At 45.9% G+C, this 27,656-nt stretch overlaps 1 protein-coding gene across 2 annotated transcripts in view; it reads right to left on the bottom strand.

The window, feature by feature from the left end:
• The window catches only part of KCNG3 (potassium voltage-gated channel modifier subfamily G member 3), a 56,780-nt gene extending 42,256 nt beyond the window's left edge, over positions 1–14,524 (bottom strand). The window contains exon 1 of one of the 2 annotated variants that reach the window (XM_015112213.3): positions 13,369–14,524. In XM_015112213.3, the coding sequence (XP_014967699.1) occupies positions 13,369–14,033 (665 nt within the window). In that variant the 5' untranslated portion in view covers positions 14,034–14,524. The remainder of the gene's footprint in view (positions 1–13,368) is intronic. The other variant, NM_001261485.1, reaches the window with a different exon arrangement.
• Positions 14,525–27,656: the final 13,132 nt, after the last annotated feature.

Genomic DNA, 27,656 nt, shown 5'->3' with positions numbered 1-27,656 from the left:
ATTGTTTAGTACTTTGGGGACACAGAACACTGTGTAAGTCAGGGTGGTCCTCAGTGGGATCCAAGCGCATTTAGCATGAGTGGTTAGAAGACAAGAATCAGGCATCACTTCCTGAACCTGGAAGCCACCAAATAACACAGGTACTCTCGTTCGCCCCATCTTACAGACAAGCAAACTCAGCCTTAGGGAAGGAGCATGCCTGAGGTCCTGCAGCTAGACGGTGGTAAAGTGTAAGTCCAGGCCTGGGCGGCACCACCATTCTAAACTAGGGGTTGGCAAATGTTTCCTATAAAGGGCCAGATAGTAAATGTTTTAGACTTTTCAGGCCATACAGTTTCTATTGCAACTACCCACCTCTGCCAAAGTAGTAGGAAAGCTGCCATAAACAATATGTAAAAGAATGAGTATGGCTGTGTTCCAATAAAACTTTATTTATGGACACTAAAATTTGAATGTCATGTAATGTTCACAAGTCACAAAATAGTCTTTCAATTTTTTTTCAACAGTTACAAAATGTAAGAACCATAACTACTCGTAAGGCTGAGACAGGAAGAGCCTTTAAGCTCGAGTTCAAGACGAGCCTAGGCAGCATATTGAGACCCCGTCTTAAAAAAAAAAAAAAAAAAAAGTAAAATCCTATTTTTTTTCTTTGAGATGGAGTCTTGCTCTGTTCCCCAGGCTAGAGTGCAGTGGCGTGATCTTGGCCCACTGCAGCTTCCGCCTGGGTTCAAGCAATTCTTGTGCCTCAGTCTCCCTAGTAGCTGGGATTACAGGCATGCACCACCACGCCTGGCTAAGTTTTGTAGTTTTAGTAGAGACAGGGTTTTGCCATGTTGGCCAGGCTGGTCTCGAACTCCTGACCTCAGGTGATCTGCCCGCCTCAGCCTCCCAAAGTGCTGGGATTTCAGGCATGAGCCACCGCGCCCCTCCAAAATCTATTATTTCATACTTCAGGGGCTGCACAAAAACCAGGCAGTAGGCGTGAGTTCGTCCGCAGGTTATAGTCTGCCCACCCCAGCTCCAGACTCCCACTAGTCCTGCAACAAAGTGTGTGGGGGATGAGTAGAGACCCTTGTCATACCATGAGGCTGAGGCTCACTTGGCTGATTATAACAATATCTTTACCCAGAAAAAGGGAAACCCTGACACCACAGCCTGGACCAACAGGACCTTTAGCTGTCCGAACCCAGGACTCAAGGAAGTCCTTGACCATCCAGGAGTAACCAAATACCAGTACCAGAGGCTTTGTGAGCTAGCCAGGAAACCCACCCTGCATCTCTTACTGCAGTCCTAACTGGCCTCACTGGCTCCGCCCTTGCAGGACCCTGGAGTCTACACTCCACACGCAGACCAAAGTGATCTTTTAAAATTAAGCCAAATTCTCTCTTCTCCTCAAAACCCACATTCAGATGTAAATCTAAAATCCTTACCAAATAGCAAAAAGAAAACAAACCTAAATCCTTTTAGTCGGTGCATCTATAAGGCGCTTCATGAGCTACAAACCCCTGCCTTCCCCGCCAATTCCCCACCATTCTCACCTCTCTCGGTTTCCTTCCTGTTGCTCCAGTTGACCAAAGACATGTCCGCCTTGGGGATTGGTTTGTGCTTCCTCTTCTCTATGCTTAAAACTCTCTCACCCAGCTATCTTCCCAGGTGCCTCCTGCATCCCTCCAGGACCTTATTCAGGCATCACCTATGACAGAGGCCTTTCCTAATCATGGCACACACTTACACTCTGCACACCCCTTATTCTGACCTATTACTTCATAACACTTATCACCCTTGGTTTTTCTTGTTGTTGTTGTTTTTTTCTAATCCCATGAAAGATAAATTACACTGTGTTTTTTCTTTTGAGATGGGATCTCACTATGTTGCCCAGGCTGGCTTCAAACTCCTGGACTCAAACAAACTTCCTGCCTCAGCCTCCCAAACAGCTGGGACTACAGTGTTACAGACATATTAGAATAGGTGGTCATTGAAAGCAAGGACTTTGTTTTATTCACTGCTATATCCCCAACACCTAGAACAGTCCTAAATACATAGTTGTTGCTCAATAAATGTTTGTTGAATTTAATGAATACATGAATAGGGAGCCATAAAACCAACTTGCAATTGATTTTTAATAATAGAACCTACAGATCGGGCTTAGTGGTTCAGGCCTATAATCCCAACACTTTGGGAGGCCAAGGCAGGAGAACTGCTTGAGGCCAGGAGTTCAAGACCAGAATGGAAACACAGAGAGACCTTGTCTCTACAAAAAAAATGTAAAAATTAGCCAGGCAGTAGGCCATGTGCAGTGGTTCACACCTGTAATCCCAGCACTTTGGGAGGCCAAGGTAGGTGGATCATGAGGTCAGGAGGTCGAGACCAGCCTAGGCAACATGGTGAAATCCTGTCTCTACTGAAAATACAAAAATTAGCTGGGTCTGGGCATGGTGGTACACGCCTGTAATCCCAGCTACTCGGGAGGCTGAGGCACAAGAATCGCTTGAACCCAGGAGGCTGAGGTTGCAGTGAGCCAAGATTACACCACTGCACTCTAGCCTGGGCAACTGAGCGAGACTCCATCTCAAAAAAAAAAAAAAGAAAAAAAACACTGTGCGTGGTGATGGTTGCACAATCTGGTAAAAATATCCCAAAAACCACTGAATGTTATGGTATGTGAATTGTATCTCAATAAAGCTATTCTAGGCCAGGCACAGTGGCTCACACCTGTAATCCCAACACTTTGGGAGATGGAGGTACATGGATCACTCCCAAGTCCAGGAGTTCAAGACCAGCCCGCGCAACACAGCAAGCTCCCATCTCTACAAAAAATACAAAAATTAGCCGGGCATGGTGTTGTGTGCCTGTAGTCCCAGCTACTTGGGAGGCTAAGGTGGGAGGATCACCAGAGCCAGGGAGGCAGAGATTGCAGTGAGAGGAGATCGTACCATTGCACTCCAGCCTGGGTGACAGAGCAAGACCCTGTCTCGAAAAAAATAAAAATAAAAAAACAGCTGTTCTATTTTTTAATTATGTTATTTCCAGATGTTTGCTATTAAATGTGCTATTAAATGTGTTATTAATTAATATAGAATCCTATTCATTACTAACTGCATATGATGATGGTTATTATTATTAATAAAGAATAGTTCTGACTTTCATATTTTAGAGGGAAACTTGGCAGTATCTATCAAAAAATGTTCAAAGCACAATCCTTTTAACTCAGCTATTTTCCACTTTGGAATTTAGCCTAAATATATACTCACACCAATTTGCAAGGATATATGGAAAAGATTGTGCTCTGCGCCAATGTTTGCCCTTTTGAAAAATTAGTATCAAACTAAACATTTCTCAGCAGAATAGGTGGGGGCATGGGAATCAGAGCCCAGGGCGCCACTGACCCACTATGTGAGTCTGGACATTTTGGATAAACTACCTAATCTCAGGCATAAAACTGGGTAACAGCACTACTTCATAGGACTGTAATGAGACTTAGATGACAAAACACATGTCAGTAGTCAATAAATATTGACTGTTACAATCATTACTATTATCATCAGAAGAGACATTTATTAAATGAATTATGGCCCATCCATGCAATGGAGTCCCATACAAATATTTAAAGAATGGGGGAGATCGATAAGAACTAATATGAAAATAGTTTCTTTTTTTTCTTTCTTTTTGAGACAGGGTCTTGCTCTGTCACCCAAGCTGAAGAGCACTGCTGTTATCACGGCTCACTGCAGCCTCAACCTTCTGGACTCAAGTGAGCCTCCTACCTCAGACTCCTGAGTAGCTGGGATTACAGGAGCATGTCACCACACCTGGCTAAATTTTGTAGAGACAGGATTTTGCCATGTTGCCCAGGCTGGTCTCGAACCCCTGAGCTCAAGTGATCCTCTCGCCTCAGGCGTCCCAAAGTGCTAGGACTACAGGCCTAAGCCTCCGCCCCTGGCATGAAAAGAGTTTCAAAATGTATCATTAAGTAAAAAAGGCCAATTGCTGAACAAGATCATAGAACAATCCCAATTATATATTTAAAAGAGAAAATCTGGGCGCTGTCGCTCACGCCTGTAATCCTAGCATTTTGGGAGGCCAAGGCAGGTGGATCACCTGAGGTCAGGAGTTTGAGACCAGCCTGGCCAACATGGTGAAACTCCATCTCTACTAAAAATACAAAAATTAGCTGGACATGGTGGTGCACGCCTATAGTCCCAGCTACTCGGGAGGCTGAGGCAGGAGAATTGCTTGAACCCAGGAGGAAGAGGTTGCAGTGAGCCGAGGTCGTGCCACTGCACTCCAGCCTGGCAACAGAGCGAGACTCCATCTGAATAAATAAATAATAAAAGAGAAAATCTGTATGTGTACATATATGTAATTGTATATACTTGCATGTGTTTGTGTGTGTGTGTGTGTACATGCACATGTGTATATATGTTAATATGTTAATGGAAAGTTTCTCAAAGAATACCCAGAAACTGGGTGATGGGATTGAAGAGACGGGGCAAGTTAACTTTTCACATTTTAACACTTTTTTTTCCAGTGAAGAAAGTTTTAATTTTACAAATATAAAAAGAATAATGTTGAAAATAACTTGCTTACCAAAAAGTAGGAAAAAAAAAAAAGCACTTTGGTTACAGAAAGGGCACTGACAAAAGAAAGTTTCCACTGAATTCTAAAATTGGCAGCAGCCTGTACACATTAAAAGAAACAGTCTACTGTGAAAGAACAGAATTTAACTTAGGTTCTGCGTTATGTTGAATCCTATCAGAGATCTAGTAATTACTGACTTCTGAAAATATCCACCTTATCTGCACAGTAAAAGCACTAAGACTTTCATCTTCAGTTTCAAATATTACTTTTTATTTTTAAATACTTAAAACCTATTGGATTTATACAGTATTGAACTGAAAGGCGATCGAAATAATATAATTGAAATTTAAATTTCCATCACCTGGAGTTTCACTTTGATCATTTAATTTTTTTAACTGAGGATTAAAATAACACTACAAGAAATTTTAACATTTTTAAAATCTCCTCAAATTCTCACCACCACAACACAAAGCAATACCAATTAAAGATCAAATTCCAACATGAAGCAACTTTTAGAAAAAAATTTCTAAAGAGCAGATCAAAATTACAGCAAGACTTTGCCTGCTAAAGAGCTTTAAATCTCAAACAAGAACACTTCAGCTGAGACTGACTGAGGGGCCAAAGTCTAGGCAAAAGGGACCCAAAAATAAAAGGGACCACTACTTTATAACTGACCTTTCAGAAGTCACAACTTCTCAAAGCCAGCCAGCAAAGAGCATCTTTTTGTTTGTTTGTTTGTTTTGAGACGGAGTCTCGGAGTCTCGATCTGTCACCCAGGCTGGAGTGCAGTGGTGCAATCTCGGCTCACTGCAAGCTCCGCCTCCTGGGTTCACACCATTCTCCCGCCTCAGCCTCCCGAGAAGCTGGGACTACAGGCACCCGCCAAATTTTGTTTTTGTATTTTTAGCAGAGATGGGGTTTCACCGTGTTAGCCAGGATGGTCTCGATCTCCTGACCTCGTGATCCACCCACCTCGGCCTCCCAGAGTGCTGGGATTACAGGCATGAGCCACCATGCCCAGCAAATGCTTAGTCATTTTAAAAAACAACTTGTCTATATGTTAAAATGCCAAAAAGTACATTAATCTCCTTGGCAGTGTCAGAATAATACTCAGATGTTACTAGAAGGCAAACTGCCTGAAAAATCTAGTTTATCTTAATAATCAGGTAAAACATTAAGAACATCACCATTCTAAGATTAATTCGTTACTAAAGTTGTTTATCAAGGGAGATTGTCAATGAGTTCACTATTATCTTTAACAGCTGAGACAGTCCTCTCAATGAGGACTAAACTCAGTTGTAAAGTAAGGAAAGACGTCTACGATCCTTCTCCCACCAACATGCTGGAGATTCCTCTTCCAGAGTCTCCTCCCCACAATATCCCCAAATGGGAAGCAGATCCTGTAGAAAAAGAACTGGATTCAGGCTTATTGTGTGTGAGTCAAAGTAGTCAAGCGAGAGGGACCCCAATGCCTATAGGCCCTAGCACAGCTTCACACAATAAATATCTCACACACTCTCCTAGTCCTGGTAGGTGAGCTGTCATTAATGACAATAACACCCACATAATTCACCTGAATCCAGTCACTTCTCACTGTATCCACTGCTATTCCCTTAGATCAAGGTCCACTTGCTCTCAGCTGCCAGGTCTCTCCACATCTGCTGTTGACCCTCCCTTCATTCTCTACCCAGTGGTGTTTTTAAAACACATATCATAGTTTTTCTCTGCTTAAAACCTTCCAAAGGCCTCCCTGTCACACTTGGAAGAAAATCCAAACTCCTTCCCATGGCACATAGGCCCTGCCTGATAGGCCCCATTGCCTTCCAACTTCATCTACCCTTAGAACAAACTATAGCCCACATGGGCCTTCCTTCTGTCCAGTAGACAAGCCCAGTCCATTGCCATCTCAGTGGCATCTTTGCATTAGCTGCTCCCTCTTCCCAGAACACTCCCTTCCCTCTTCCCAAGGCTGCCTCTTTCTTACACTCAGGACTCAACTCACATCACCTTTCACAATCTGAAATTCTTCTTATTTGCTTACTGTGCTGTCTGCTACTATCACCACTAACTACCCAGCTCCATGATAGCAGGAATCCTTTGTAGGAACCTCTGTGCCCATAGTGTCTGGCACAGCACCTGGCACGATCACAGGAGCTCAAGAGTTGATGAATGGTTAGAATTCACAATTATTGGTCGGGCATGGTGGCTCACTCCTGTAATCCCAGCACTTCTGGGAGGCTGAGGCAGGTGGATCACGAGGTCAGGAGTTTGAGACCGGCCTGGCCAATATGGTGAAACCCCGTCTCTACTAAAAACACAAAAATTAGCCAGGCGTGGTGGTGGACGCCTGTAATCCCAGCTAGTTGGGAGGCTGAGGCAGGAGAATCACTTGAACCCAGGAGGCAGAGGTTGCAGTGAGCTGAGATCGTGCCACTGCATTCCAGCCTGAGTGCAGGCTTTTTTTTTTTTTGACAGAGTCTCGCTCTGTTGCCCGGGTTGGAGTGCAGTGGCGTGATCTCTGCTCACTGCAAGCTCCGCTTCCCGGGTTCACACCATTCTCCTGCCTCAGCCTCCCGAGTAAATAGGACTACAGGTGCCCGCCACCATGCCTGGCTAATTTTTTATATTTTTTATAGAGATGGGGTTTCACCGTGTTAGCCAGAATGGTCTCGATCTCCTGACCTCATGATCCACCTGCCTCGGCCTCCCAAAGTGCTGGGATTATAGGCATGAGCCACCACGCCCGGCTCACAATTTTTTTTTTAATCATTATGCATTTTTTCTCAACAAATAGATGGTAAAAGTGCAGCTACTATGTTTTAGGCAATTGCAGTTTTCTTTTAATGGGGTCCTAAATTAGAAAACAAAGTATTTGCAACTCACATCATAAAAAGAGCTAATTTCTTTTTTTTTGTTTTTTTTTGTTTTTTTTTTGAGATGGAGTCTTGCGCTGTCACTCAGGCTGGAGTGCAGTGGCATTAGCTCACCTCACTGCAACCTTAATATTTTTTTTAATCTTCAAACTAAGAAAGTCATTGACAAAATGAGAAAAAGGTATAGATATCTTATTTTTAAAAGCAAGATAAATGACTCCTCAATATATGTAAAGATACAAAAATGACAAACCAAAAACTAGTAACTTTGGTTACATCTAGGGAAAAGAACTGAATGGCTGGGAAAGTTGAGAAAGGCTTAGCTTTGTAGCTTTTAGATTTTGAACCATTCTTATATGATTATTAACGATCTAAACAGATCAATTTAAAAGGATTATCCTCATACATAAAAAGTTATAAATTATTGATTTGGAAGACCTAAGATTTCTTCCAAACTTCAGATTGTGCACTGTGCCAAAATTTCAGAGGTTCATAAAAGTAAACCATCTTCTTATCTTTATTCCTTTTGTACCATTAAGTACTTGATACCATTAAGTACCATTAAGTTTCTTGATTTTTTTATTGTTGTTTTGTTTTGAGACAGGGTCTCCCTGCTGCCTAGGCTGGAGTGCAGTTGTGCAATCATAGTTCACTGCAGCCTTCAACTCCTGGGCTCAGGTGATCCTCCCACCTCAGTCTCTGGAGTAGCTGGGACTATAGGCTGTTTCCTGATAGACCTTTTTCTTTTTCTTTTCTTTTTTTTTTTGAGACTGAGTCTCACTTTATCGCCCAGGCAGGAGTGCAGTGGTGCAATCTCGGCTCGCTGCAACCTCTCCCTCCCTGATGCAAGCGATTCTCCTCCCTCAGTCTCCCGAGTAGCTGCAATTACAGGCAGACACGACCACACTTGGCTAATTTTTGTATTTTTAGTAGAGACGGGGTTTCACCATGTTGGCCAGGTTGGTCTTGAACTCCTGACCTCAGGTGATCCACCTGCCAAGCTCGGCCTCCCAAAGAGCTGGAATTACACAGGTGAGCCACTGAGCTCGGCCTGATAGACCTTTTTCTTACTCTAGCACAGGATTCTGTCTGCTTCAACTGAGAGTTCTGGCAACTAAAGCCCACTGCTTGACCCCAAACAGCTTTTTTTTTTTTTTGGAGACAGAGTCTCTCTGTCACCCAGGCTGGAGTGCAATGGTGCCATCTCGGCTTACTGTAACTTCCCCCTCCCAGGTTCAAGCGATTCTCCCACCTCAGCCTCCCAAGTAGCTGGGATTACAGACACCCGCCATCACGCCCAGCTAATTTTTGTATTTTTGTAGAGACGGGGTTTCACCACGTTGGCCAGGTTGGCCTTGAACTCCTGACCTCAGGTGATCCACCTGCCTCGGCCTCCCAAAATGCTGGGATTACAGGCGTGAGCCACCATGCCCGGCCCCAAACATATTGTATTGTATTGTATTGTATTGTATTGTATTGTATTGTATTGTATTGTATTGTATTGTATTGTATTGTATTGTATTGTATTGTATTGTATTGTATTGTATTGTATTGTATTCTATTCTATTCTATTCTATTCTATTCTATATTCTATTTTATTCTATTTCATTTTATTTTATTTTTGAGATGGAGTTTCACTCTTTTTGCCCAGGCTGGAGTGCAATGGTGCAATCTCAGCTCACCACAATCTCCGCCTCCCTAGTTCAAGCAATCCTCCTGCCGCAGCCTCCTGGATAGCTGGGATTACAGGCACGCGCCACCACCCCAGCTAATTTTGTATTTTTAGTAGACACGGGGTTTATCCATGTTGGTCAGGCTGGTCTTGAACGCCCGACCTCAGGTGATCCACCTGCCTCGGCCTCCCAAAGTGCTGGGATTACAGGCGTGAACTACCACACCCAGATACCAAACAGCATTTTAAACTATACAATAGAAGATACAGTTCTGGAAGGTTATGTTTTGAAATGTTATATACACAATAGACACTTATGGTTCCTGAATAGCAATTTTTGTGGTAGTGGAGAAATGGAGGAGAAATGACAACTCTGGCAAGTACTAAGAATTATTTCCTAGTATTTCAGCTGGGCACAGTGGCTCACACCTGTAATCCCAACATTTTGGGAGGCCAAGGTGGCAGGATTGCTTGAAGCCAGGAGTTCAAGACAGGTCTGGGCAGCACAGTAAGACCCCATCTCGAAGGCCTGACCTTGTGATCCACCCACCTCGGCCTCCCAAAGTGCTGGGATTACAGGAGTGAGTCACCGTGCCTGGACTGTAAGACCCCATCTCTACAAAAAATGTTCTTAATTCACGGGGCATGGTGGCTCATGCCTGTGGTCCCAGCTACTCTGAGGCTGAGGTGGGAGAATCACCTGAGTCCAGGAGTTCTAGGCTGCAGTGGGCTATGATCGCACCACTGCACTCTGGCCTGGGTGACAGAGTTAGATCTCTTCTCAATCAATCAACAAAAATACAAAATAAAAGATGTTTTAATGAGAAACAGTACAAGAGAATTTACCTGCCTTCTAGGGCTTTTTATCTAATCTAGCTTAAGAGCTGGGACATGTTTATATGAAAGTATAACCCCCATGCTAAGAAGGATATCATAGATGCCAAATAAATAGTACAAATAAGCAATTCCTTAAGGAGTTCAGGAGGAAACATCACATCTACTAGGGTAATCAGTAAATGCTTCAAGAGAGGAATAGAATCTGAACTGGGCTTGATGAATAATCCAATTTCAGCAGCTAGGCATTGCACAGTAAGGGACATTTGTGTGGCTCAGGAACAAGTAAGCAGGCCAGGCTGGACAAATGAAGACTGCAAGAGGCAGGCGATACTCTTAACTCCTGGGAAGTCCACTTCATCAGTCCCTGAGGCCTGTGTCCTTCCAATGCCCTGGATTAACTTTGACTCTCCTTGTATTTTCCAGAGTTGTTGTTTCTCCATTTCTCCACCACCACAAAGCCATCCAAGCTCTCATCCCCTCACTCTGGGAAGATTTCCAACTCATCTTCTTGTGTACAATCTTCCCTCTCTCCAAATCACAGAACACATGCACCTCATGCACTACTTTATATGCATAACCCATTTACCCCAAACACAAAACTGGCCAAGGGCTAGCCACTGCCAGTAAAATAAAATTATTCTCCCTGGAATTCAAGGCCTTCTATCATCTGCTCTCTATCCACCTCTCACTCCATCACTGGACTCAAGCTTCCACAAACATCATATACAAGTTTCATGCCCATGATGTTCCTTTTATCCTAAAAAAATCTCTTTATTTTGTTCCGAGGCAGGGCGCACATGGTTGTGCAGGTTGCATTAACTAGAATTTATATAAATGACACTCCCTGGCCAGGTGTGGTGGCTCACACCTGTAATCCCAGCACTTTGGAAGGCCGACCCGGGCGGATCACCTGAGGTCAGGAGTTTGAGACCAGCCTGACCAACATGGAGAAAGCCCATCTCTACCAAAAATGCAAAAAATAAAATAAAATAAAATAAATGACACTCCCTGCTAGTTTGGGCAGTGCACAACCTCTGCAACCTTCCAACCATGGTTTGTTTCCATCCTCCATCACCTTAAAGGCCTTCTCCAAACAACTGAACTCTCAGAAATCAATTGTGCCTCTGATTCCTACATCACCAACTTGACACCAGCTTTTCTTTACAACAGAAAGTTACAATATTTGGAACACCAGCAGTACCTTGAACATAGCAGATACTCAAAAGATGTTTGCAAACTATGATGGAGTAAGTCAAGAACGGCAGGTTGTCATCAAACTGTAAAGAGCTTTGAAGGCCAAGAAAGAAGTTTTGGCTTTATTTGGCAGATGCGAAATATAGTCAAATAATGAGAATGATGTTTTGGAAAGACTAATCTCAGCAACCACAAGCAAGCAGGGTTTTAGCGACTATATGTAAAGTGACAGCTTAAGGGCCCTCTCTGTTGGAGGGCAGAGGGAGCTTCCTCTGTAATAAGCAGCATCCTCATTCAGCCATTCTGCAGTTTATCTGTTTGGGATTGCAGATATTGGTTTTCATATACCTACACTCAGAGAAGCTAAAACTGGGCCATTAAGCCAAGAAAAACATGCTTTTGCTTGAAATATCTAAGTATCTAGGAAACAGCTCTGACTTGAATAATTATACACATACATAAAATACATATACACAAATAAGCATTACTTTTCCTTTCTCCCTTCACTTATTTTGCAGTCTCCCTCTTTTCCATCTCTGTGTCTTCCCTTTTTTGTTTCTTGTGTTTCTCTCCCTAAAATTACTATCCATTTCTCTCATTTCTTTACAAATGCTTTACATTAATGATCTCCATATGGCCCTTTCCCTCTCCTAAAACACCTTCCCTCCCCCTAAGATTATATTTGAGGTATTTTACTGGTTTTGCTCATATAGTAGCTCAGTCAACTCCCTCTTTATCTGTACTAATAATAATTCAATTCTCCTGTTTCCTTTGCTAATGTAGCTCAAACCTTCACTAACCTTAGAATTCTACAGTTACTAGAGAATAAAAATTTCAAGTCCATTTTCCCAACGCCCTCCTTAAAAAAAAAAAAAAAAAAAAAAAAAAGGGCATTTATTTAGGTAAATAAATTAATTTCATTGTATTGTTGGAGTACCAAATAAGTAATTCTTATCTGTAAATTCAAAACTGTTAGAACCTAATTCACTAAACAAAATGAGTTTCCTAATGAATTTCCTTTCAAAGCATGTATCTTGGATTTCAAGTCAAGAAGAAATAATAGACTCCGTGGTACTAGACAATTTTATTTACTTCTTAGATTTGTATAAAAATCCTTACTCCCTACGGGAAAAATATCATGTAGAAGTAATTCACTGCAATAGCAAGACCGCCATTCCGAACATGTACCTGCCCATCAGGAAAAGATGACAGAGCACAACCTTAAATTTAAAGAGAATGGAAGGAGGATCTTAAGACAGTGTCAAACAGATAAACTATAATATGCAGTTTGGGTTCTGTGCCCCAAAAGGCTGTCTTCTTTGAAAGTCCACCCTTAGTCTGCTTATTCCTCCCACCGAATATGCTCACTTGTACTAAAAACAGGAGAGTGCTATAACCATTGAAAGGTAAGACAGTCTAAGAAAAGACTGCAATATTTTCCCATTCATCCTAGTAAAGTGAAAAAAAAAAAAAAATCACCCAAATACTGTTTTCTGGATTTAGGACAGTTTAGAGTTTTCTCTGCTCTCAAGGTCATGGTTTTTTCCCTTCCCATACTACAGACCCTCTGAAAGTCGCAGTGTGAATCTTTGATACCAAACGGTGGACAAGAGCTTTGCTAACTCCACACTTTGTAGGAAAGCGGGGGAGAAAAGGGCACAGACATTCATTATTGAGGGTCTATCGGTAAATTAACCTCCTTTATAATATAACAATTCCATTACAGCACATACTACGCCAGGGGCAGAGTGTATAGAATGTGTGGAGAGTGCACATTTCACCATAACAAGAATTCATCTTTCCAAACACTACCAAAAATTGGCAAATAATTAAAACTGCGCTTAGTTCAAGGCTTAATTGTTGAACCCTAACAATAAAAGTTCAGAAAAATCTAATTAGCAGGTTGCTCTCTGCTCAAAAGTAAACTACAAAGAGGGGACGTTTGTCTATCTCTACACGCCCCTCCCCATGCCTGGGGATTTCGCCCTCAAGAGGTGCGTCTAGTGCAAGGGCCAGAACCCGCTGATGCCCCGGACAACGCGGTGGGAGTGGGGACCGACCCGTCCCGTAGTTGGCCACGCCTGGGGCCTCGCTGGGTCGCGCACCCCGCTGGCTCGGTCGCCCGGAGGCGGACAGAACGGAGACGGGACTGACGGACGGCACGGACAGACGCGACAGGACGGACGGGACGGGCAGAGAAGCAGTGCGTCCTACCCGGAGGGCTCCCTCCCAGGGCCGGCGGAGTACCTGCTCCGGTCATCCAGGCTGCGGTTGTCGGCTGCTGCGTTGCGCCAGTCGGGCAACGTGCTGGCGCACAGCACAACCATGGACACTATCACGAACACCACCGATACGCTGGCCAGGATCTGCGCGGCCAGCGACGACGTGGGCTCCTCGAAGGTCCGCCGCATGCGCTCCAGCCAGCGCCTGGAGGGAGCCGCCTCGGCCCCGCCGGGGCGCGCCTCGTCGCGGCCCAGCACGCCCGGCTCGTCCGCTGAGTAGAAGGTGTAGGTGTCGGACATGCGGTCGTCGAGGCGGCGCTGGCAGCAGTACTCGAGGTGCGCGCCCTCTAGGCCCCAGTAGATCATCTCGTTGTAGAAGGAGAGCTCGCACATCCGTGGCGCGAACCGCAACTTGCCGTGGCCGCGCACGTAGAGCAGGATGAAGCCGAAGGCCTCCGAGTGCCGGTCGAAGAAGTATTCGTTGCGCTCGCGGTCGTAGTCGTCGCACACCTCGAGCACGTCGCGCTCGGAGCGGCAGCCGTGCAGCCGGCTCACGCGGCGCAGCGGGAAGTCCTTCAGCAGCTCCCGGGACAGCGAGTACCGGGCGCCGCCCACGTTCAGCACCACCGAGGCCGCCCCGCTGCGCCCGAAGGTCATGGCTGGCCGCCCGGGGGACCTTCGGCCCGAGGGCCCCGCTGCAGCTCCCCCCACAGCCGCCACGCGGGACCTGCCTGCCCGTGGCCGACGGGGGAGCCCGCCGTCGGGGCCCGCGCTCCCTCGGGGCTCCGCTCCTGCCTTCCGCTGGCCCGGGGATCCCTGGGCTCGAGTCTCTCTGGCAGCGCAGGCGGCGCTGCTAGCGGCGCGCCCTCCGCCCCGCGGTACCTGCGGGTGGCCGGGGAGTCCCCGCCGGCGCCAGCGCTGCGCCCCACCGGCTGGAAACGCGGCTGTGTCCGCGCCGCCGCCCCTCGCGCCCGAGGGCTACCCACTCCGAGGCCCCGGTGCCCTCTCCCAGGCCGCGGCGCCGACCCCCTGAGGGGTGCGGGCGCCGAATGGAGGCGCCGGGGCGGGATAGCTCCCCGTCTCCCGCGCTCCCTGCGGCCGCGGATCCGGCGGCCGCCCCGCCGCCGTCCAGAGGCAAGAGGCAAAGTGAGCGGGTTCGGAGGCGGCGAGGAGCCGGCTCGCGGCGGCGGGGGCGGGGCCTCTGTGCCGTCCTCCTCCTCGCCCGCCGGCTCCGCGCGCGCGGCTCACCTCCCTCCGCGCCGCCCTCCGCTTCCCGCCCGCGCCCGCACCCGCACCTCCCCGGCTCGCTTGGGCTGGGATTCCCGGGCGCCCCGCCCTGGACCTCGGCCTCCCGGCCTCGTGACGCCGTCCTCCCCCTCCGCTCCCGCCCGTAGTGGCGGGGAGGGGTCCACAGGGTGGGGGAGCGGGGAGCCCTGCGGCCGGGATGCCTGCTCCCGCGTCCCGCCCCGGGCCATCGGGATGACTTGGACAGTCCCTAAGGGCCCTTTTAACAGCCCTGGTTCAAAGCCCAGTGTGGACTCGGGTGCGGGGACAGACGGCGTTTGGAGAGCTTTTTCCAGAAACTGTCCGGAGCCCAGCTCGCGTTCTGAGATCGCCCCTAAGGATTTCTCAGGGAAGGCATCCCAGCCACGGCTTTTCCTGCCGACTTTGCTCTTCCTCCCGCCGCGCGGGGCGACCCACGTACCGCGTGCTCCGAGGGCGGCTACACGCCCCAGCCCCCAGCCTTGGTGCCGCCTGCCAGCCCGCGGAGGGGAGCGGCCCCTGACCCGGCCCCCACGTTCTGGGGCGCGTGTCCTGAGAAGGCGCCTACATGTGGCACGTCTGGACCCTCTCGAGATGCTGCCCTTAGTGTGGGATGAAAGTCTGGGGAGGAACCCCTTGTCACCGGCAAAAACAGCCTTTCACGTGGTCTTCGTCTGCATCCTCCTTTTCAAAATATCTTGATTTCCCCCGCGGACCCCTGACCCGGCTGCAGCACCGGACCTCCGAGCGAGAAGAGCCCCCTGAAGGCTCCGCAGAGCGATCTATCCCGCGCTCTTGTCCGTGCCCAGAGAGTGGGTTCCACTTGGCAGGGATGATTTGAAACTGCTACCAGCAATTCATTCACCTGACACCCGACACCAGCAGTCCAGCCCACCGGAGGCGAGACAGGTGAGTTGTAAGGCGAACCGTGTTAGATGCAAAACAAATATTAGAAGAAAAAAAGTAAGGGTGGGGTAGGGTGAGATGCGGTCATCTGACCACAGGGTAACCTGGCTGGTTAAAGGGAAGGGTTATTCTTTGCCCTCCTCCGCTTTTCATAATTTTGTAAGATTGTGCGGTGCCCGCTAGAGGTCACCAAACGGAGTCCTTTTGCGCTGGTTAAGTGGATTCCTAGTGAAAAGGCAGACAACTGAAAATGTGAGTGCTGTCTCACATAAAATAAAATCACTCTGGGTAGCTTCTTAAAGAATGAAAATCTCTGTGAGTTGTTTATCCCCAGACTTGGATAATTTATTTTAAGAGCACTTAACGTGATTAAAAGCTCAAAAACGAGTTATTTGCTACTTTAGTATCTACTAAATACTTTGCTATTTAGTATCTATTTTGCTATTTAGTATCTACTAGGTAGATACTGCTACTTTGCTATTTAGTATCTAAGTAGATACTAAACAAGAAAAATATCCGTAAGAAAGTGAGTTTCAAGACAGAACTGGAGGTGCTGATGGCCATGAGTTGGTACAGAGAAAGGACAAAATATTCCTGGTAGCAAAATCTCGAATGTGGAGGTTTAAAGTCTATGAAAAGTATAATGCACTTGCCCACTGAAACAATGGAGATCTCAACTGCAGCATTTAGATTGAATCCTATAATCTATGGAATCCCTGGAGGTTTTAATAGCAGAAATGGCCTGATGAAAGCTTTATTACAGGCAGATGCCTTTGCACTTTGGGTCATTCTAAGGAGAAGGTCATTTCAGTAACCCAGGAATGGGATCCCCAACCCCATGTCTGTGAGGATGAAGAAGGGTCTGTTCTGAGAAACACTGAGACCAAGAACTTTTCAGGTCTTGAAGATGGATTTGTTGTAGGACGTGAGGATGGGGAAAAGTTTGCAGATGTGAGCCAGAGATGAGCCTGGCTTCACACCAAGAGCCAATTCATCAGGAAGCTGTTAAAAAATACTTTCTAGAAGCATCACAAGCAATAGAAGACAGAACTATAGTGTCAGTTGTTTGCTCCAACGTTATTATAGGGTTTATTTCCTGTGTTCTCTCTGTAGAATCCCTCTACTGTCTGTTGATTGTACCAGTGGAAGAAATATCTCATTTTAAATTAAATTTGAGCTTAGAAAACAAATTAATTTGATGACAATACAATGTGTGCCTCCTAGGTATATTTTCATAAGATTTCTTAGATAGGTTTAAATCATTTCATTTGTTTCAAGAGTAATATTTTTATTTGATTTTAATATCATCAACCACTGCTGCAGCAGTAATACCCAAATCATTTTCTTAAACAAAGAAAACAGTGATGCAGAAATGATAGGCTTGTCTCAATATAATCTGGTTTAGAGAGCGTTCTTAAAGCCAATTCTATTCCCTTGTACTTTGAGAAGATAATGTTGTGAATTATTACATCTAAATTCTCTCCTAGACTCAGGATGATATTTAGGCTCTTCATATCTAAACCTTTGGAATGCATTACAATTTAAAGGTAGAATTTTAGAGGTTGAAAGAACCTAGAGGTTTTCTAGTTTCAGAAACTAGGAAAAAAAAAAAAAAAAGCAAATAATTACTCCCATTTTTTTCTCCCCTCCGAAGTTACAAAGCTTCAGAGATGTGGCTGTAACTTGCCCAAGCTTCTCCAGCAGCAGCATCCTGGCAGAGGCTAGAATCAGGTTTTCTAATGTCGAACTCTGCTCACTCTGTTTCCAGGGCCTGGATTGCTGCCACAACCTTCTGCCTCATCTCTTTGCACTCCAGTTCTTTCCTGTCTCTATGAATTCTGAGTAAGACCACCAGAGAGCTCTTAGTTCCATCCATTTTCATCAGGGCATTCCCGAGTTCAAAAACCTGAAAGGTGACTGGGTGTGGTGGCTCACGCCTGTAATCCCAGCACTTTGGAAGGCCAAGGCAGACAGATCACCCAAGTTCAGGAGTTCAAGACCAGCTTGGCCAACATGGTGAAACCCGTCTCTACTAAAAATTCAAAAAATTAGCCAGGCATGGTAGCAGGTGCCTGTAATCCCAGCTACTGGGGAGGCTGAGGCAGGAGATTGAGATTGCTTGAACCTGGGAGGCAGATGTTGTAGTGAGCCAAGATCATGCCATTGCACTCCAGCCTGGGCTACAAGAGCAAAACTCCTCTTGAAACTAGAGGTTAAAAAAAAAAAAGAAAAAAGAAAAAAAAAAACAGAAAAACCTAAAATGAGTACATAAAAGTACATAATTAGAAATTGTCTATATAATAAAGTCCAAATTAGCTGGGCGCGGTGGCTCACGCCTGTAATCAGCACTTTGGGAGGCCGAGGCAGGTGGATCATGAAGTCAGGAGTTCAAGACTAGCCTGGCCAAGATGATGAAACCCTATCCCTACTAAAAATACAAAAGTTAGCCGGGCAGGGTGGCAGGCGCCTGTAATCCCAGCTACTCAGGACGCTGAGGCAGGAGAATCGCTTGAATCTGGGAGGCTGAAGTTGCAGTGAGCCAAGTTCTCACCACTGCACTTGAGCCTGGGTGATGGAGTAAGACTCCATCTCAAAAAAAAAAAAAGTCCAAATTGTCTATAGGGCTCTCTCTAGACTCAAATCCTGGCTGTATAACTCATTTGCTAAGCCACCTGGAGCCAGTTCCTTAAACCTCATTGATCCTCAGTTTTTCTCCTCCATAGAATGAATACCTACATCCAAAGGGGTAATGAAAAAACACAAGCTGATGTGAAGGTGGTATGTAGCTCAGTGCATGACACTGGAACAATCTCACTGGAAAAATCTCACTTCATTTTTGCTTCCTTTAGCCCAAATAAGCCATGCGTATTTCTCATTCCAGGGTTCTAAATAAACACAGATTGGATAAGTGAATTGATTTGTCTAAACATGTGACCAATAACAAAGTAACCTGAAACAAAAAATTCAGTAAAAAGTTGTGACCCTTATACTGCTGACTCTGGCTTGAACACAGATTCCTCCATCAGTTTGCATTGCATAACTGGATGTGTTCAAGGACTCTGAACACCCTGTCTGCCCCAAAGCTTTAGAAATTGAAATACCCTGTGGGCACTACTGTTCCATGCAGCTTACTTATCAACTCTGTCTGCTTTAAAAAGCCCTTGCCCTGCTGGTAATTCATATTTTCAATGTTTGCGTTTACATCAGTTTATTTCTCAGCCTCTGCCGAATCAGTTGGGACTTTTAAAAGTCAGCTTTTTGAATGGAAATGTAGCCTTCTAATTTCTCTCATTTTAATAAATAAAAGACTATGACTTAGCCCACTATGCACAATGACCACTGTAGAAGGTGTTCAAAAGACCACCAGGATGGCTGAATGGTAGAAAGGAGAGCTTTATTGGTGTTATCAGTTTGCAAGCCAGGAAGAGAAAGTCTCCGGTGTGGACTGAAGGTGCTCTGTCTTCAAAGAGGGGAATAACAGGTTGAGTTTTAGGCCTCACAGGGCCTGTATCATACATAATCAGCAGGCTTGGAGGAAAAGCTATACATACTTATGGGGGAGGCGCACACATGTGTAATGGGTACACATATATATAACATACATCGGGATCACTTTGTGATAGGGCTTTAGCATTAAAATGAGTTGGAATTTGGCTCTTTATGTCAACAGGTGAACTACAGGCCACAAAGACAGCTTGTGTGCTGTGTCTGTAAGCTGGCTGAAACTGATTTGAGGTCTGCAGCAGCTCATCAGAAACGAATGTTTGTAATGGCTGTCTATCCAGACAGAGTTGTTGTCATCTGGGTTGTATAACAGAATTGAAAGCTCCTATTTTTAGGGAGTTTAGCCACAGTAATTTAGAAATTTGCCAGTCAAGCCCTGAGCCCTCGACCCATCAGTAACTTGGTTTCCTTATCTTAGGGTCTGTCTTAGTTTATTAAGGGGCGTATATTTTGGTCTCTCAGATTACAAAGGTAGAGCTGTAACACAGTAGCACTATGAGGTTATCCCAAGATTCAGATGGTGGTCTTGTTTACAGAGCTCTAATACAGGGAAGTATAAGTAAAACTAGAAAAATTTGGCCGGGCATGGTGGCTCATGCCTACAATCCCAGCACTTTGTGAGGCTGAGGCAGGCGGATCACCTGAGGTCAGGAGTTCAAGACCAGCCTGACCAACATAGTGAAACCCCATCTGTACTCAAAATACAAAAATTAGCTGGACGTGGTGGTGGGCGCCTGTAATACCAGCTACTTGGGAGGCTGAGGTGGGAGAATCGCTTGAACCTGGGAGGTGGAGGTTACAGTGAGCCGAGATCATGCCACTATGCTCTAGCTTGGGTGACAGAGTGAGACTCCATCTCAAAAAAAAAAAAAAAAAAAAAAAATTAGCTGGGTGTGGTGGCATGTGCCTGTAATCCCTGCTACTCAGGAGACTGAGGCAGGAGAATTGCTTGAACCCAGGAGTTGGATGCCAGTGCACTCCAGCCTGGTGACAGAGACTCTTATCTCAAAAACAAACAGACAAACAAAAATGAGAGATACGAGAAAAGACGTAAAAGTTCTCAGATGTCTAAGGCTGAGGCAGGAAATATGTGTAGGGGAGGGGAAAAATTTTTTTCCTCTACTTTCCTAGGTTCTTGGCCTATGGTCCTACAAATTAAACTGACAAAAGTTAAAATCAAAGGGTGGTTAGTATCAAAATCAAGGGGCTTTATGAAGCTTTTTTTTTTTTTTTTTTTTGAGACGGAGTCTTGCTCTGTCGCCTAGGCTGGAGTGTAGTGGCCGGATCTCAGCTCACTGCAAGCTCTGCCTCCCGGGTTTACGCCATTCTCCTGCCTCAGCCTCCCGAGTAGCTGGGACTACAGGCGCCCACAACCTCGCCTGGCTAGTTTTTTTTGTATTTTTTTAGTAGAGACGGGGTTTCACCGTGTTAGCCAGGATGGTCTCGATCTCCTGACCTCGTGATCCGCCCGTCTCGGCCTCCCAAAGTGCTGGGATTACAGGCTTGAGCCACCGCGCCCGGCTTTTTTTTTTTTTTTTTTTTTTTTTTTTTTTTTTTCAGACGGAGTCTCACTCTGTCGCCCAGGCTGGAGTGCAGTGGCGTGATCTTGGCTCACTGCAAGCTCTGCCTCCCGGGTTCACGTCATTCTCCTGCCTCAGCCTCCAGAGTAGCCGGGCCTACAGGCGCCTACCACCACACCCAGCTAATTTTTTGTATTTTTAGTAGAGATGGGGTTTCACCATGTTAGCCAGGATGGTCTCAATCTCCTGACCTCATGATCCGCCTGCCTCAGCCTCCCAAAGTGCTAGGATTACAGGTGTGAGCCACCGTGCCCGGCCTATATAGCATCTTAACAAAGAATAATAAATTTGCTAAGCAGCAACCAGCTAAAGGAAAAGGGGTTTAGGCTTTTAGGGGTGGCAAACTATGGAAAAGTAAACATATCAGGAAACTAACAGAAGATAAGTGTTGTTTTATAAGATGCATTATGCATTACGTAGATTCCTCTGGTGCTATCTCTAGGCTGATAAGAGGCTAGGATCTCCAGTGGTTAAGAGTCTTTCTGCCTTCCTAGTAGAGAAGAGGAGGGCATAATTTTTTTTCTTATGTCTAATTCTTCTCAAATGCCTTTAGCTCAAAATAATCCTTATGTCAAAATGGCATATTTTGGGAGGCATATTCTGATCCCCTACATATGGCATGGAGGCCATTATTGTATTGTCAGCCAACCCACTCCTAACACTGTGGCTTCATTAAACTTAACATTTAGATAACATTAAAGTTACCTAACTGAACTTGAGCCCACCTACCCAATGCAGCAAAGTCAAACCCTCGCATCGGGATTGCAGCGAGAGAAAGTGAGGCATTTATTGCAGAGGGCCAAGAAAGGAAAATCAGACAGCCCATGCTTAAGACCTGAATTCCCGGCCGGTTGTGGTGGCTTATGCCTGTAATCCCAGCACTTTGAGAGGCCAAGGCATGTGGATCACTTGAGGTCAGGAGTTTGAGACCAGCCTGGGCAACATGGTGAAACCCTGTCTCTATTAAAAATACAAAAATTAGCCGGGCCTGGTGGCGTATGCTTGTAATCCCAGCTACTCGGGAGGCTGAGGCAAGAGAATCACTTGAACCTGGGAGACAGAGGTTGTGGTGAGCCGAGATCGTGCCACTGCACTCCAGGCTGGGCAATAGAGTGAGACTCTATCTCAAAAATAAAAATTTAAATTTAAATTTAAAAAAGACCCAAGTGCCCCGATGGCTTACAGGCAAGAGTTTTTAAAGGCAGGAAGGCAGAGGTTACAGGCAAAGTCATAAATCAGTACATCGAGGCCATACATTGGTTTGACCTGAAAAGGGGGGACATCTCAAAGTGGGGGTGGGGGAGTGGCCAACAGGTCATAGATGGATTCGAAGATTTCCTGATTTGCAATTGAGTAAGGAGTTGAAGCTTTGTCTAAAAATTTGGGATCAGCAGAAAAGAATGTTGGCTCTGGCCTGCAGGTGTGGCCTCCTCTAGGACCCTCAGGAAGAATTTTAGAACAAAGAATGGCAGTCTGAGTTCAGTTGTTAGTCCCCCATCTGAGGTCTGTGTGGCAGTGGATCTGTTCGGTCGAGGTACGGGTTTCTGAAAAACAACTCAGGGACATATGTGCAGATGTTATCTTTACTTTCTATAGGGAAACAAACATGCTGTGATTCTAACTTCCTTAGCTATTATTGTTATTGGAAAGGGGTCCCAATCCTGCCGAGTGTGGTGGCTCACGCCTGTAATCCCAGCACTTTGGGAGGCCGAGGCAGCTGGATCACCTGAGTTCAGGAGTTTGAGACTAGCCTGGCCAACATGGCAAAACCCCGTCTCTACTAAAAATACAAAATTAGCCAGTGTGGTGGCACATGCCCGTAATCCCAGCTACTCAGGAGGCTGAGGCAGGAGAATCACTTGAACTCTGGAGGCAGAGGTTGTGGTGAGCCGAGATCGCGTCATTGCTCTCCAGCCTGGGCAACAAGAACGAAACTCCGTCTCCAAAAAAAAAAAAAAAAATACAAAAATTAGCCAGGTGTGGTGGCAGTCGCCTGTAATCCCAGCTACTTGGGAGGCTGAGGCAGGAGAATCACTTGAACCAGGAGGCAGAGGTTGCAGTGAGCTGAGATCGCACCACTGCACTCCAGCCTGGGAGACGGGGCAAGACTCTGTCTCAAATAAATAAATAAATAAATAAATAACTTTTAAAAAAGGAAAGGGATCCCAATCCAGACCCCAAGAGAAGGTTCTTGGATCTCACGCAAGAAAGAATTGGAGGCAAGTCCATAGAGTAAAATGAAAGCAAGTTTGTTAGAGAAGTAAAGGATTAAAGAATGGCTACTCCTTAGACAGAGCAGCTGCTCCCAAGGGCTGCTGGTTGCCCATTTTTATGGTTATTTCTTGATGATATGCTAAACAAGGGGTGGATTATTCATGACTCCCCTTTTTAGACCATATAGGGTAACTTTCTGACATTGCCATGGCATTTGCAAACTGTCATGGTGCTGGTGGGAGTGTAGCACTGAGGACTACCAGAGATCACCTGTCACCATCTTAGTTTTGGTGGGATTTGGCCAGCTTCTTTACTGCAAGCTGTTTTATCAGCAAGGTCTTTATGACCTGTATCTTGTGCTGACTTCCTATCTCAACCTGTGACTAAGAATGCCTAACTATCTGGGAAGGTAGCCCACTAGATCTCAGTCTTATTTTACTTAGCTCCTATTTATTCAAGATGGAGTTGCTCTGGTTCAAACACCTCTGACATTTTAAACTGCTATACCTTCTTGTTTCTCAGGTTGTTTATTTACTTCTCAGGGCTAGCTAGGTGACTGGAATTTACCTTGAAGGAGTTCAAGAATTTCATTTTATTTCTATGCTTTGAGGTGGAGGGTGCCCAGCAGGCCCCTAAGAGGGGCTCCTGTTCCTTCTCATGCCCTCAAAGCTGGGTGTTCTAGTGTATACCTGTAGTCTCAGCTGCTCAGGAGGCTCATGCAAGAGCATCCGTTTGGCCCAGGAGTTCGAGACCAGCCTGGGCAACATAGCGAGGCCCCATCATTTAAACAAAATGAAAAAAGGAAAATAAATAAATAAATAAACTGCCCTCAGACCCATCGCACCCCAGGAACCACATTGCTCTTTTTTTTTTTTTTTTTTTGAGACAGAGTTTCCTTCTTGTCACCCAGGCTGCTGTGTAGTGGTGTGATCTCGGCTCACTGCAACCTCCACCTCCTGGGTTCAAGCAATTCTCCTGCCTCAGCCTTCTGAGCAGCTGGGATTACAGGTGCTTGTCACCACACCCAGCTAACTTTTTGTATTTTTAGTAGAGATGGGGTTTCGCCATGTTGGGCAGGCTGATCTCGAACTCCTGACCTCAAGTGATCCACCTGCCTCGGCCTCCCAAAGTGCTGGGATTACAGGCATGAGCCACTACGTCTGGCCATGAACCACATTCTTTTTTGTTTTTGAGTCTATCAAAAGACTTCACTCTGTCGCCCAGGCTGGAGTGTAGTAGTATGATCTTGGCTCACTACAACCTCCACCTCTCAGGTTCAGGTGATTCTCCTGCCTCAGCCTCCCGAGTAACTGGGATTACAGGTGTGCACCACCATGCCTGGCTAATATTTTGTATTTTTAATAGAGACGGCATTTCGCCATGTTGGTCATGCTGGTCTCAAACTCCTGACCTCAGGTGATCCAGCTGCCTCGGCCTCCCAAAGTGCTGGGATCACAGGGTGAGCTACCACACCCAGCCCCATAAACTACATTCTTAAAAATGAGAAGCCACCAGAGGGACATGTCACTCCTATGTCACACTTATGACACCATCTCACATCAATGTCCTTGCTTTTTCTTCTCTTCTGCTCCAGGACCCTTTAAGCATTTTTTTTTTCTTTTCTTTTTTTTTGGTAGAGACATGATCTCCCTATGTTGCCCAGGCTGGTCTTGAACTCCTGGGTTCAAGCAGTTCTCCAACCTCATCTTCGTAAAGTGCTAGGATTACAGGTGTGAGCTACCACAATTGGCCCCTTTCTGCTCTTATTCAAGCAAAAGAAACACTCTCTTCCTTAAATTTCCAGCTTGGCGAAGCTCGCTATATAACCATTAACAGCAAAAACATTTATGGTGCCATTATAGGAACAGCCCCTCTTTGTAATCTTCACCCCAGCGTCACTCCAGTCATGCTGCCCTGTTGAACTGGGATGACCCTTCTCCCCATCACCACTCTGAGGACCTTGCTCCATACGATGGCTAAGCCCTTCTAGGAGGCACCATGCACTCTGCTGCCCACAAAAACACTGTTATTATTAATCCCATTGTACAGATGAAGAAATGAGGCTTCAAGAGAAGAGTTGGGCCTGGGCGTAGTGACTCACACCTGTAATCCCTACACTTTGGGAGGCCGAGGTGGGTAGATCACGAGGTCAGGAGATCAAGACCATCCTGGCTAACACGGTGAAACCCCATCTCTACTAAAAATACAAAACATTAGCCCAGCGTGGTGGTGGGCTCCTGTAGTCCCGGCTACTCGGGAGGCTGAGGCAGGAGAATCGCTTGAAGCTGGGAGGCGGAGCTTGCAGTGAGCCGAGATCGCGCCACTGCACTCCAGCCTGGGCGAAAGAGCGAGACTCCACCTCAAAAAAAATAAAAAGAGATGAGATGACTCGCCTAAGGTCCCAAAGCTAACTAGTAAGTGCCAGAACCAATACTGAAACCCACAGACTGTGCAGGCTGTCTTGCCTCCCATGCTGCCTCAGCACCACCTCTCCTCTCTACCAAGCACTAAGCACCTCCCTGGAGGGAGGAACCAGTTAGGTGATGCCAGAGGAAGCAGATAAATCTAGAATGCAGATCATTATACAAGATAATTAGTCTTCCAAAAGCCACTTTCATATCATGAAATATTTAAGAGAAGATCATATAATGTCTGATACGTACTTCAGAACAACCAAGAGCAAGGGCAAGTGGGTGGGAATATAGATGAAACGAGATTGGCCACAAATTAATAATTTTTTTTTTTGAGATGGAATCTTGCTCTGTTGCCCAGGTTGGAGTACAATGGCATGATCTCAGCTCACTGCAGCTTCCATCTCCCAGGTTCAAGTGATTCTCCTGCCTTAGCATCCCGAGTAGCTGGGATTACAGGTGCCTCGAACTCCTCTCCTCAAATGATCTGTCTGTCTCAGCCTCCCAAAGTGCTAGGATTACAGGCATGAGCCATTGCACCCAGCCCCCTCAAATTGATAATTATTTAAGCTGGATGATGGGGTTCATTTTATTAATCTCTCCACTTTTGTGTATATTTGAAATTGTCCATAATAAAAAAGTAAAGCCCAGTACGGTGGCTCACGCCTGTAATCCTAGATCTTTGGGAGGCTGAGGCAGGAGAATTGTTTGAACCCAGGAGTTCAAGACCAGCCTGGGCAACATAGTGAGACCCTGTCTCTACTAAAAATAATTTTTAAAAAATTATCTGCGTGTAGTGGTACTCAATGCTTGTGATCCCAGCCACTCAGGATGCTGAGGTGGGAGGATCACTTGAGCCCAGGAGGTCGAGGCTGCAGTGAGCCATGGTCATGTCACTGCACTCCAGCGTGGGCAACAGAGTGAGACCCTGTCTCAAATATTATATATAATATATTTTTTTAAGTAAAAAATAAAATTTTAGCACCTTGGACTTCATTTAAGCTTATTTTCGAATGCCGATTGTGATTCCATAGTTCCTTCAGATTGGATCTGAAAATAGAGACATGTAGGTGGGGAGTAAGGGATTGGAGACTAATTTACTTATTTTTATTTATTTATTTATTTAGTATTCTTTTTTGATACGGAGTCTTGCTCTGTTTTCCAGGCTGGAGTACAGTGGCATGATCTTGGCTTACTGCAACCTCCATCTCCCGGGTTCAAGTGATTCTTGTGCCTTAGCCTCCCAAGTAGCTGGGACTACAGGCACAGACCACCACACCCAGCTAATTTTTGTAAATTTAGTAGAGATGGGTTTCACCATGTTGGCCAGGCTGGTCTGAAACTCCTGACCTCGGGTGATCCGGCCGTCTTGGCCTCCCGAAGTGCTGGGATTACAGGTGTGAGCCACTGCGCCTGGCCTGTTTTATTTTTTTGAGACAGGGCCTCACTCCATCTCCTGAACTGGAGTACAGTGGTGCAATTATAGCTCACTGTAACCTCGAACTCCTAGGCTCAAGTGGCTTCCTCTTTCTTCAGCCTCCTGAGTAGCTGGAGTAGCATGCATGATCACGCCTGGCTAATTTTTTAATTTTTTGTAGAGAGAAGGTCTCACTATGTTGCTCAGGTTAGTCCCCAGCTCCTGGGCTCAAGCAATCTTCCCACCTCAACCTCCCAGTGCTGGGATTGCAGGCGTGAGCCACTGCTGATGGTCTTGCTCTGTCTCCCAGGCTATAGTACAGTGGCACAATCACAGCTTACTGTGGCCTTGACCTCCTAAGCTCAAGCAATCCTCCCTCCTCAGCCTCCCAAGTAGCTGAGACTATAGGCATGCATGACCACATCCAGCTAATGTCTTTTTTTTTTTTTAATAGAGATAGGATCTCACTATGTTGCCCAGGCTGGTCTCAAACTCCTGGCCTCATGCAGTCCTCCCACCTCAGCCTCCCAAAGTGTTGGGATTACAGGCATGAGCCACTGTGCTTGGCTGAGAATAAGATTTCTGAAAAAGATACATAAAATAGTTATGAGTGGTTATTTCTTGGTCGAGGGATTAGGAATATTAGGTTAGACATGAGACCTATCTTTTGTTGGTTATTATAAAGCTTTCTCTTTTTTTAACTGTGTGAAAAGGTTATGTTTTCAATTGAAAAAAAAAAGAAAGAAAGAAAAACTAGGTCAGGTGCCGTGGCTCACACCTGTAATCCCAACACTTTGGGAGGCTGAGGTGGGAGGATCGCTTGAGCCCAGAAGTTCAAGACCAGCCTGAGCAATATAGTGAGACCCCATTTCTACAGAAACCTTAAAAAATTAGCCAAGCATGGGGGCACGCACCTGTAGTCCCAGCTACTCCAGAGGCTGAGGTGGGGTGATGACTTGAGCCTGGGAGGCAGAAGTTGCAGTGA

This window comes from Macaca mulatta, chromosome 13, assembly GCF_049350105.2.
Source record: "Macaca mulatta isolate MMU2019108-1 chromosome 13, T2T-MMU8v2.0, whole genome shotgun sequence".
Taxonomy (NCBI): Eukaryota; Metazoa; Chordata; class Mammalia; order Primates; family Cercopithecidae; genus Macaca; species Macaca mulatta.
The sequence above is the reverse complement of the archived record's forward strand: the minus strand, read 5'-3'. Positions and strand labels throughout refer to the sequence as shown.